General features: G+C 41.0%; 1 protein-coding gene across 2 annotated transcripts in view; it reads left to right on the forward strand.

Annotated features, from left to right (window-relative positions):
* Positions 1-2,177: 2,177 nt before the first annotated feature.
* The window catches only part of LOC124272364, a 40,780-nt gene continuing 29,685 nt past the window's right edge, over positions 2,178-13,272 (forward strand). Inside the window, exons 1-5 of one of the 2 annotated variants that reach the window (XM_046707536.1) lie at positions 2,178-2,300; positions 2,498-2,599; positions 4,751-5,374; positions 6,295-7,002; positions 8,363-8,395. In XM_046707536.1, coding sequence (XP_046563492.1) covers positions 2,267-2,300; positions 2,498-2,599; positions 4,751-5,374; positions 6,295-7,002; positions 8,363-8,395 — 1,501 coding nt within the window. In that variant the 5' untranslated portion in view covers positions 2,178-2,266. Of the gene's footprint in view, positions 2,301-2,496; positions 2,604-4,750; positions 5,375-6,294; positions 7,003-8,362; positions 8,396-13,272 lie in introns of those variants that run through there. The other variant, XM_046707537.1, reaches the window with a different exon arrangement.

Here is a 13,272-nt window from a genome sequence, read left to right on the forward strand (position 1 = left end):
CTCCTGTGTTCGATGTAGCGTGGTCTAACTGTGCAGCCACTTTGTAAGTCACTGTAAGGGGGTCTATCCTGTGTTCGAGGTAGCATTGTCTACATGTACAGCCACTTTGTAAGTCAATGTAAGCGGTTTGTCCTGTGTTCAAGGTAGCATTGTCTAGTTTCTCCTGTGTTCGAGGTAGCATTGTCTAACTGTACAGCCACTTTGTAAGTCACTGTAAGGGGTTTATCCTGTGTTCGAGGTAGCATTGTCTAACTGTACAGACACTTTGTAAGTCACTGTAAGGGGTTTATCCTGTGTTAGAGATAGCATTGTCTAGATGTACAGCCACTTTGTAAGTCACTGTAAGGGGTGTATCCTGTGTTCGAGGTAGCATGGTCTAACTGTACAGTCACTTTGTAAGTCACTGTAAGGGGTTTATCCTGTGTTCGAGGTGGCATTGTCTAGATGTACAGCCAGGTTGTAAGTCACTGTAAGGTGTTCATCCTGTGTTTGAGGTAGCCTTGTCTAGCTGTACAGCCACTTTGTAAGTCACTGTAAGGGGTTTATCCTGTGTTCAAGGTAGCATTGTCTAGCTGTACATCCACTTTGTAGGTCACTGTAATGGGTTTATCCTGTGTTCGAGGTAGCATTGTCTAGTTTATCCTGTGTTCGAGGTAGCCTTGTCTAACTGTACAGCCATTTTGTAAGTGACTGTAAGGGGTTTATCCTGTGTTCGAGGTAGCCTTGTCTAACTGTACAGTTTTATCCTGTGTTCGAGGTAGCATTGTCTAACTGTTGTAAGTCACTGTTCTTGGTTTATTCTGGGTTTGTAAGTGTTCGAGGTAGCCTTATGTCTACTGTTTTTGTTTCTGGTTTATTCTGTGTTCGAGGTAGCATTGTCTAGTTTATCCTGTGTTCGAGGTAGCCTTGTCTAACTGTACAGCCATTTTGTAAGTCAATGTAAGGGTTTTATCCTGTGTTCGAGGTAGCATTGTCTAACTGTACACCCGGGTTGTAAGTCACTGTTCTTGGTTTATTCTGTGTTCGATGTAGCATTGTCTAGCTTCAAAGAAATGTCCACTGTTCAGGGTTTCATGATTAGAAGAACCAAGTATGTATTTTGGAAAGCATCTACTACTTAGGTTGTCAGAATGACTATATTTCCACACGGAACATCGACCTAGCTGAATTTGATCCACTTCAGGTTTTGTCGCTCTTCAGTGTCCATGGCTGCCGCAATAGGTGTTATCCGAGGCATGGCTATTTACAAAGCATACTAACATATAGAACAAACCTGAAGGCCTCAAACGCCAGGCTTTTATACGGAAAACGAAATTGATTTTGTGGTATGTAATGAAATGTTTCAATGCCATGACAGAACTAGGAGTGTAACTACCTGAACTCGCCATCAATACTCTCGTCAAATGAGGGCGGATCGATGAGGAGGGAGTGTGTTTAACAAGTGTGTCTTTACAAGTGTTATCTACACCAAAAGAGTTACTCTACAATATGTAGATTCATAAAGTTTCTATTTAGAAGATCTGAGACACGTTACTGCAAAACCAAGATGAAAATCCGTGTGGGTATTTTATGTACGCTTTAACACTTCAATAACTCTTCAATAATCCATGTCTGGTAGTGGTAGTATCATCCCCTGGGAATTATTGTCTTATAAACTTTAATGTTGACGATTTATGTTTTTAAATGTATTGTAGCTAGCGGCACAGGCTGGATAATAATAAATATTAAGTGATTATTGTATAAACATCCCTGCTGCCCTATTGTCCCAAGATGACAGAACCGTTACGGTTGTCCGGAAGTCTTTTCATGTCCTAAGTATACCACTGCACATATATATGTGGCTACCTGTGACATACTTATATCGTGCTGTTGGTGTATTCACCCCATGTATTGTTTCAAGAATATCACTATTGTTAGGCTTCACAAGAAAAACTTTGACACTTTCGAGAACAAAATGACGAAACAGTCTGAAGCGACATAAAATGCCAAGGTAGACGTGTTGAATTACAATTCAGGAACGAGTTGCCTCCCTTCTATTGTTTTGTTATTTTACGGGTGTTGCTGTTCTTCCAGTGACAAAGATATCTCCATTTACAAACTTTTGCAAAGAATGTCATGCGCAACAGTATTAAGATTGTATATATTTCTGCTTTCAGCACATTCCAGTAACACACAATGCCACCGTTTCATATTCCGTGACGTTGAAGCCAGTTGTGGTGACGGACACTGTCCAGTTTTTGTGACTGACTTCGTGGGGAGGCCCTGTATGCGTCTGGAGCTAGTCGGCTGTAACCCAGAAGGTGTTCGTACAATTCCTGTTATAGCGTGACTTACGTGATTTATTACTTCATGTTGTCTTCAGACATACGTTAATATCCCCTCTTTGTTAATATCCCCTATTTGTAATGCTAGGCATATCAGTCTCGTTATCATTCAAGGAACCTGTATATGTGTTGCATCAAGACGCTGGTTCATTTATTGCTTTCCTGTTTTGCAGTTTTGTGTCAGCCTAATGTTTGCCATAACGGTGGTTACTGCATTGGGACAAATGTCTGCAAATGTAAAGATAATTACTACGGGATACAGTGTCAGTTAAAAAGTAAGTATGTCACTTCATACTGAAAAATGCTCCGTATGTTTTGTACAAAGTTACAAATCTCAAGTTTGAACAGAATAATGATGTGTGCCCCCTCACTAGCAAATGCATATGTTTAGGTTTTTGATCAAGCTTTGGTGTATCAAGTTTTTCAGAGTGATTATGCGATTAAATCTAGAATACAATAAGGACATGCCGTTTCAATAAGTTTAATAACAGTGATACAGAAAAAACACAAAACAGCAACATCAGATATAATAAGCTTCCAAAGCGGTCGTTATTGCCGATTTTCTGATGTAATGAAAAGAACAATAATTCTATTCTTTACGACATACGATACTATTTTAAACGTTCTTGAACTCTTGAGCACACGTGAATAACATGTCTCCCGTGTGTGAATGTACGCGGCTGTCAATGTTGCACGTCAGTTAGCAGCGGCAGCAGCACCCTTTGAGACATGTCATTCCACGGACCTGGCCTAGAATATTGCTAAGATTTTATCACATACCAATAGCCTATCCATGTACCTTCTGGCCATCATACAGACATCTGTTACAAACAGACCTGGGCCCAGATTTTCGAAGCTCTCTTAGCGATAAGTTAATGTTTATGTATGGCACTTACGACTATGGCACCTTTGGCCACTTACGACTATCGTAGCGCTAAGAGAGCTTCGAAAATCTGGGCCCAGGTCTGTTTGTAACAGATGTCTGTGATGATGGCCAGAAGGTACATGGATAGGCTATTGGTATGTGACGGAGATAATATCTTAGCAGTTAAAGTTATTACGTGGAACAGGACATGGATGTTTATAAAACTGGGAAAAGAACTTACTTATAAATTTTACTTGACGAACAAACAATTGCATGTTAACCATGATGATGCCTTGCATCAAAGTGCCGTGTCACATTAGAATATATACATAGATCGCACGGCGTGCTCTTCGCCATCTGTACTGAAACTAAAATCTGCCTTAGTTCATGTACACAATATCGTATCCTTGGAAACTTAATTGCCAAACTGTCAAGTGTGCTGCTAAATTCTGTTCAATCCTTTTTTGCACATCTAGAATTTCGTATGTACGAATGAATGTAAGGGCATAATTTTGTTTGTGTGTTTCACGTAGCCACCAAATTCTGAACATGGGTCGGTCGGTCGGGAAAAAATCCCCCCAAAACAATAATGGTAATAAAAACAGACAAAATTATCTGAATAGTGTTCTTGATTCTCATTTATTGTAATTTTTATTACAACTTCTCACGTTCTCTGGACTTCCAAATGTGGCCACGACTGAGAAAAAGATAAACAATTGTGTTAGTGATAAACTCACCCTAAATATCTTAGATAACTCCTATTGATAAAATATTAAATAATTAAAACTATTGTAGATCAACCGATATCGATAGAAAGGTTTGGAATTAAATTCAAGATACATCGTTTTCAATGTCTTTCAATTATTCTGTATAAAGTTAGAGTTGGACAGATAGACACCAATTAGACAGCCAGGGCTCAAATACATGGGAAGCTGACACAGTCTTAATGACTTAATTTAGTGCTTGAATGAGTTTATACAGTTCTTAGATTTTAAAAGGTTATAAAATTAAGATGACACTACTCCCACTCCAAAAGGGATATGAAGGTGATACTATAAATGAGACCAGATGTTTGTTTTCGTTTTCGTCTGCTATGCCAGCCATAGCCAGTCAGTTGTGAAGGGACATAACTCTGATTTTTGTCTGTGTGGTAACATTCTATATGACGAGTCGGTACGTTCTAGGTTCGAGTCGACGGTGTTGGAATGGAAAATACAGTGTTTTTGGGGGGATCGGCAATAACATTGGGGTCGGTCGGGCGATGAGAAACACAGAAAATAAAACCGTTGCCCTAATTCTCATTGGTCCTGCACAGATGTCATTACAGACATGTTTAGATTTTACAGGTTGAAGAAAAAGAGATCGAATTACAAGCCACTTAACAAATTGATTCATGAAGTCATAAACACAAAGACCTACATAGAATTATGCATGCAAATAGTTTGCATTCATTATCAAACAAACGACATAGTGAAACCAGTAATTTGTGTCATTATCTCAAATATGCATCCACACGCTCAAGCCAAATCGTAATATCTGTAATATTTCTTTTCTTCTTCAGAATCAGAAATTCCCAATTACAACTATAAGGTTATTGAAATGATTAAGGACATTATTACAACAACACATCTAAATCTGACAATCCAAGGCACGGTGAACGTCAACACACAGCAGTCAGAGACATTCCTTATTTTGAGCAATCAGGGCTATGTGGAAATACCTCAGACTGATCCCTGTGTCCAGGACCTCGACAACTGCAACACAGGCTTCACATACAGCTTCAACATCAACCTCCGTACTGTAACCAAGGAGATGCCGATCCTGGGAACTGGGAACGGCGCCACTGGTGTTTACATGTCGTATACAAACGGTAGTTTCATCTGCTCCGTGGGGACATCAAAAGGGGTGTGGACAATCAGTGTAAGGCATCACTTAACACTTGAAACCTGGTACAAGATTGATCTCTCTTGGAGCAGCTTCCATGGTCTACATCTTCATGTGGATGGAGTTGACATTGGAGGAAGTGTTGCTACAGTTGGCAAATCGCCCACTTTCGCCAAGCATCTCCTATGGATAGGCAACGGGTACACGACTGTGCCTACCACTGCGACATTCATATACTGGATTAAACAGATCCATATCTTCTTCAGCGTCCGCCAAGATCTGATCAGAGCTGGATTGTTAGGTATTTATCGTTTACTGTGTGGCGACCAGCCACAAGATTCATCACCATTCTAATATGTATTGCTCGCGTAGAAAAGAGGAATGTTTAATGCCTTGATGCAAACCTCAGTAGTTCCCCTTTTTGCATGTTCTAACATTTCAGTAAACTAATTATTGTACCTGTTTCAGCAAAAACTGTCGTTTTCCACATCCTGGTATAAAACAATAAAAATTCTTAAGAGTTAACTAGTGTGATAACCGAAATGCTCTTTTGAATTACTCGGTAACCAGCTGGTGTAAGATGGGATAATAACGTTAGAACTATGAGTGAATTAACATTTAACATCACATCAGTGTCATCTGTGCCATACTGCGATGTTGCAGAACTATGAGCATATATATTATCTTACCTCACACATAAATGTCGCTTTCTGATTGGTTGAGCGCTCTTCTATTATTTTCAATGTACCCCGCTTACAAGCGAGTAACATTTCAATGTACCCTGCTGTCAATGGCAACTCATTTGGTACTTCGTGGTAGTAATTCTTTAACACGAATTACATTGAATCACGTATAATATACGGAAATTACCGATGTTTTGCGAATGCAAATCGATGGAAGGGAGATAACTCTAAATCTGTTTTTCTTGTCAGCAAAATCTAGCGATGTCTACAAAAAGATTTGTACCCGTGCTTCAAACAATTCAAAATTAACATTACGGTGTTCGGTAAGATAAGTACGTTGTTCACTGGTCCCTCGGGGCGCATGGGTTGATGTACCCTCGGTGTTTGTTTACATAAACAAACATCGAGGGTACATCAGCCCATGTCCCCCTCGTGACCAGTGAACAACTTATAATGTATATATATGATATGAGCATATACTGCATGAATGATATTGGATCATTTAGTTCAACCGATTATTTGTTCATTATATTCGCAGAGGAAAAGAATCCCACTCCAACACCAGTCATACCACCCGCTACGACCGCCAAACCAGAACCTTCGTCTTGCAACGCCTCATTCACTGACATAACGTTCACTAGAATCAATGGTACTGACCTCGTGACGTCGCTGAGTACAATGAAGGTTCATGGAGACGCCCGTCTTGAGCAGTCAAAGGAAGGAACTCTTTTAGTTTTGGATGGGCCAGGACAATACATTGATATGTTGAAGACGGGGGTACCCTGTCTTGATGACCTCACAACATGTTCCTCAAGTTTTAACTTCAGATTGACTTTCCAGTTCATTAAGATAGATAGACAACCTAATTACATCATATCTAGCGGTGGGGAAGTTGTGGACTCCAGTGGCGTTGCGTTATACTACTACAATGGCAGACTCAGCTTTTGGGTTAAGAATGGAAAATCTGTTGGAAAATCTATATTCTCAGTGAATATGAAACTTGCTACCTGGTACACTCTGGATGCGTCGTGGGATAAGACAAGTGAAGAGACATCCGTGCACCTGAATGGCAGAGCACTGAAGAATACACCTTTGCCGAAAACTACTGCCCCCGAGACGACCATGACACACTCTCTTCTCATTGGCAAATCATGGGACAAGAATCAAACATCCCACATAAAGCTCCTGCTTTTCAGAATGTGGACAGAAAGTCTGAAAGAATTGGCAGAAAACAACTGTACCGAAGGTAAAGTCAGTCACACATGAGTCTTGTACTGACATGTTTCGGATATTCATTCGTCTCATACCCGATTTCCAGTACACTGATGCAATGTGTGAAACCCATATCTCCGGACATGATACTGCTGCAATATAAAGTACTTTCCCTAATTTTAACATTTCAAAACAAATAACGTTGTAACGGTAACATGTTGTAGATTGTGTAGGAGGTGTAAATTCTATTTGCAACCCAAAGCGATACGTAAGGTCTCGATAGGGAAAGGTTCGTAGCAGCTAATATAAAACACACCATTTCATTTCCATTCTGCCATGCCACAATGGAAACGTCAAACGTGTACGCTTTGGTTATAGCAGATTACTGAAGTAGAACTGGTCTAATATGCTCAAAAGATGAAAGGGATCAGCGGCTATCGATGTTTATCAGCATATGTCTTTACTTAGCCACACCATAATATTTGTATTTGGATGAGTAATGTTGTATTTGGACCAGTTCGCTCCAAGACAGATATTCTTACGCACCATACAAAGTGTTCTCACTTGAGCTAATGCAGCAGCCTTCGTAACTCTTTGTTCTCAAGTACCAACCACTTACATGGCACCATAATGTCCAAAAATGGGAAAGTGTGGCGTTGTGCCGGGAAAGACATGGCATCACAGAGCATAATAGATTTGAACCAAAGATAAAGCCTGTTTATGTCATTGAAAGCTGTTACAATACACTCCCAAAGTAATCATTAAGTATTTCACCGAGGAAAGTTGTCCACCCTTGTTGTAATAATGTAACGTTAGTAACGTTACTAAAGAAAGATCGAAGATTGATAAATCTGCAGTTTTGTTAAGGAGATTTGTCTCTCTGTTGTTTGACGCCGTACCCAGCAACATTCCATGTGTATGACGGTGGAATGTAAATAATCGATTTTGGACCAGACAATCCAGTGATTGTTATCATGAGTTTCTATATGTGCATTTGGAAAACGATGACGTGCATCATCCAAGCCAGAAAGCTTGACCTCCCGATCCCTTTAGTCACCTCTGACGACAAGCATGGTTTGCAAAAAACCCGATTCTAACCCGGATGTTTTGCGAAAGAAGTATTGGGTTTTTTGTCGTGGAAATGCAGTTAAAGGCAAGACAGCGGTCGAACGAAGACTTTGTACGCCCTGTGTAACAATCAAACTGGCAGAGTTTAAACTGTCACAGTAGAAATTGGATATGATTAAATTATGCAGTTCACTGGATATTCTATGATTTATTCTTAATGCGACTGGAAGGTAATACACTCTCAACTGTACGTAAATATTTACAACCCTGGTTCCTTAGAAAAGCATGTATAAATTCACCATATTTCATTTCATGTTACACTTCAGAACTTTCAATACCGGATGTTACTCCAACGACAGGTATGTATAAGCTATGTAATTGTACCTGCTGCCTATGTCTGTATCTGACCATACCAGTTTCTAACTAAAATGAATGCTTGAGTAAATCTGAAGTGCTAGATAGTATCCCATCTTCGGTTTCCTCAAATTTATTTACAATGTATGTGAGGGTGTGTGCGCGCGTGCGTGCGTGCGTGCGCGTGTGTGCGTCCGTGCGTGTTTCTATGTTTGTATGCATGCAACCTTTACATGCTACAGGTAATAAGCCTATTTGCGTGTATTGTATCTATGACTGCTTTACAAAAGTGGAAGGTCCAATTGTGTGTCTTGATGAAGCAGTCAAAAAACAATATTGCGTGGAGGCCTGTTGTTTCTTGAAAATAATGTCCGTAGTCCGTGCAACAGCGCCAGTTAAAATAATGTGACAAAAAATCACCCAGATAACCAAATCTGACTTGATGAATTATGAAATCATTTCATTGTCATTATTTGGCTCAATCGTAACAGTCCCGTTCGAATCCGTTCGAATCCTGATACCTTTGTACTGCTAGTCAACACCCAACAGTAGAAGCACATACTCGTGAAAACATAAAACGCAAACATTGATTGACCTAACGTACTAGGACAACCTTCTTTACAACTAATCTGATTGTTGACCCGACATATCAAAAGTAAATAAACCAAAACAAAGAGCTCAATTACGACTTTGGATACAGGCCTAGTTTCAGGACTGCCAACTCCCAAAGCCACGTCAGTAACGACTACAGGCGAAACGATCCCTCCAGTCCATCACCAATTCCTATTTACCAGCGTTATTGGCAATATCCTTGTTACGACGGATTATAACCTGACACTTCACGGAAAAGTCAGTCTGGTGGAGGGGCAACAAGGCAAAGGAAAGGTCATCAGTATTACAGGGCCGAAGCAGTGGATTGAAATGAATGTGGAAAAGGTTGCTTGTCTCTCAGACATGAATACCTGTTCCAATGGCATCACAGCACAAGTGGAAATAATGATTGTAGAAATGAAGAACATGGCCACGATTTATTTGCTTCGAGCCGGCAATAGCCATGCTACATCGCCACTCCTCCTGTATTACCAAGGAACGCAGCTTCATGCCATCATTCACGTGGGAAGACCATTTGGTCAGTTTCGACCAATTACAGTATTACCACCAAGCAGTCACATGTATACCAACTTGTCTGGAGTAGGCAGAAAGGAATCCAGCTTGTCGTTGATGGAGTCGTCTTGACAGAGTCAGTCACTTCAACTCAGACGAATGCTACTGCTAACACTCTACAGCCATTGGTGATAGGAGAGGTTGAGAATGTAGCAAGTATGCATCTTCAAATTTCTCAAATTGAAGTATGGAATGAAATGAAGGAAACGGACAACAAACAGACTTCTTTGAAGCGTAAGTATTCCCTTTACTAGGACTTGTGATTTCTAAAGTGATAATTATCATTTTGCCATTCCACTTAAATGCCTGTTCCAGTCACAAACTGGCTGAGCTAAGCTTTTACTCTTGTAACTAACTGTGGTGTAACTCAATTAAAACAGTCCTGAATTTGTTTTTGACAGAGACAGCAACGGAAACAACAGCAAGAAAGAGCTCAATTACGACTTTGGATACAGGTCTAGTTTCAGGACTGCCAACTCCCAAAGCCACGTCAGTAACGACTACAGGCGAAACGATCCTCCAGTCCATCACCAATTCCTATTTACCAGCGTTATTGGCAATATCCTTGTTACGACGGATTATAACCTGACACTTCACGGAAAAGTCAGTCTGGTGGAGGGGCAACAAGGCAAAGGAAAGGTCATCAGCATTACAGGGCCGAAGCAGTGGATTGAAATGAATGTGGAAAAGGTTGCTTGTCTCTCAGACATGAATACCTGTTCCAATGGCATCACAGCACAAGTGGAAATAATGATTGTAGAAATGAAGAACATGGCCACGATTTATTTGCTTCGAGCCGGCAATAGCCATGCTACATCGCCACTCCTCCTGTATTACCAAGGAACGCAGCTTCATGCCATCATTCACGTGGGGAAGACCATTTGGTCAGTTTCGACCAATTACAGTATTACCACCAAGCAGTCACATGTATACCAACTTGTCTGGAGTAGGCAGAAAGGAATCCAGCTTGTCGTTGATGGAGTCGTCTTGACAGAGTCAGTCACTTCAACTCAGACGAATGCTACTGCTAACACTCTACAGCCATTGGTGATAGGAGAGGTTGAGAATGTAGCAAGTATGCATCTTCAAATTTCTCAAATTGAAGTATGGAATGAAATGAAGGAAACGGACAACAAACAGACTTCTTTGAAGCGTAAGTATTCCCCTTTACTAGGACTTGTGATTTCTAAAGTGATAATTATCATTTTGCCATTCCACTTAAATGCCTGTTCCAGTCACAAACTGGCTGAGCTAAGCTTTTACTCTTGTAACTAACTGTGGTGTAACTCAATTAAAACAGTCCTGAATTTGTTTTTTGACAGAGACAGCAACGGAAACAACAGCAAGAAAGAGCTCAATTACGACTTTGGATACAGGTCTAGTTTCAGGACTGCCAACTCCCAAAGCCACGTCAGTAACGACTACAGGCGAAACGATCCCTCCAGTCCATCACCAATTCCTATTTACCAGCGTTATTGGCAATATCCTTGTTACGACGGATTATAACCTGACACTTCACGGAAAAGTCAGTCTGGTGGAGGGGCAACAAGGCAAAGGAAAGGTCATCAGCATTACAGGGCCGAAGCAGTGGATTGAAATGAATGTGGAAAAGGTTGCTTGTCTCTCAGACATGAATACCTGTTCCAATGGCATCACAGCACAAGTGGAAATAATGATTGTAGAAATGAAGAACATGGCCACGATTTATTTGCTTCGAGCCGGCAATAGCCATGCTACATCGCCACTCCTCCTGTATTACCAAGGAACGCAGCTTCATGCCATCATTCACGTGGGGAAGACCATTTGGTCAGTTTCGACCAATTACAGTATTACCACCAAGCAGTCACATGTATACCAACTTGTCTGGAGTAGGCAGAAAGGAATCCAGCTTGTCGTTGATGGAGTCGTCTTGACAGAGTCAGTCACTTCAACTCAGACGAATGCTACTGCTAACACTCTACAGCCATTGGTAATAGGAGAGGTTGAGAATGTAGCAAGTATGCATCTTCAAATTTCTCAAATTGAAGTATGGAATGAAAAGGAAGGAAACGGACAACAAACAGACTTCTTTGAAGCGTAAGTATTCCCTTTACTAGGACTTGTGATTTCTAAAGTGATAATTATCATTTTGCCATTCCACTTAAATGCCTGTTCCAGTCACAAACTGGCTGAGCTAAACTTTTACTCTTGTAACTAACTGTGGTGTAACTCAATTGAAACAGTCCTGAATTGTTTTTGACAGAGACAGCAACGGAAACAACAGCAAGAAAGAGCTCAATTACGACTTTGGATACAGGTCTAGTTTCAGGACTGCCAACTCCCAAAGCCACGTCAGTAACGACTACAGGCGAAACGATCCCTCCAGTCCATCACCAATTCCTATTTACCAGCGTTATTGGCAATATCCTTGTTACGACGGATTATAACCTGACACTTCACGGAAAAGTCAGTCTGGTGGAGGGGCAACAAGGCAAAGGAAAGGTCATCAGCATTACAGGGCCGAAGCAGTGGATTGAAATGAATGTGGAAAAGGTTGCTTGTCTCTCAGACATGAATACCTGTTCCAATGGCATCACAGCACAAGTGGAAATAATGATTGTAGAAATGAAGAACATGGCCACGATTTATTTGCTTCGAGCCGGCAATAGCCATGCTACATCGCCACTCCTCCTGTATTACCAAGGAACGCAGCTTCATGCCACCATTCACGTGGGGAAGACCATCTGGTCAGTTTCGACCAATTACAGTATTACCACCAAGCAATCACATGTATACCAACTTGTCTGGAGTAGGCAGAAAGGAATCCAGCTTGTCGTTGATGGAGTCGTCTTGACAGAGTTAGTCACTTCAACTCAGACGAATGCTACTGCTAACACTCTACAGCCATTGGTGATAGGAGAGGTTGAGAATGTAGCAAGTATGCATCTTCAAATATCTCAAATTGAAGTATGGAATAAAAGGAAGGAAACGGACAACAAACAGACTTCTTTGAAGCGTAAGTATTCAGCTTTACTAGGACCTGTGATTTCTAAAGCGATAATTATCATTTTGCCATTCCACTTAAATGCCTGTTCCAGTCACAAACTGGCTGAGCAAAACTTTTACTCTTGTAACTAACTGTGGTGTAACTCAATTGAAACAGTCCTGAATATGTTTTTTTGACAGAGACAGCAACGGAAACAACAGCAAGAAAGAGCTCAATTACGACTTTGGATACAGGTCTAGTTTCAGGACTGCCAACTCCCAAAGCCACGTCAGTAACGACTACAGGCGAAACGATCCCTCCAGTCCATCACCAATTCCTATTTACCAGCGTTATTGGCAATATCCTTGTTACGACGGATTATAACCTGACACTTCACGGAAAAGTCAGTCTGGTGGAGGGGCAACAAGGCAAAGGAAAGGTCATCAGCATTACAGGGCCGAAGCAGTGGATTGAAATGAATGTGGAAAAGGTTGCTTGTCTCTCAGACATGAATACCTGTTCCAATGGCATCACAGCACAAGTGGAAATAATGATTGTAGAAATGAAGAACATGGCCACGATTTATTTGCTTCGAGCCGGCAATAGCCATGCTACATCGCCACTCCTCCTGTATTACCAAGGAACGCAGCTTCATGCCATCATTCACGTGGGGAAGACCATTTGGTCAGTTTCGACCAATTACAGTATTACCACCAAGCAGTCACATGTATACCAACTTGTCTGGAGTAGGCA

The sequence above is a fragment of the Haliotis rubra genome, unplaced genomic scaffold (assembly GCF_003918875.1).
Source record: "Haliotis rubra isolate DU_JTF1 unplaced genomic scaffold, ASM391887v1 Scf169, whole genome shotgun sequence".
In the NCBI taxonomy this organism is placed as follows: Eukaryota; Metazoa; Mollusca; class Gastropoda; order Lepetellida; family Haliotidae; genus Haliotis; species Haliotis rubra.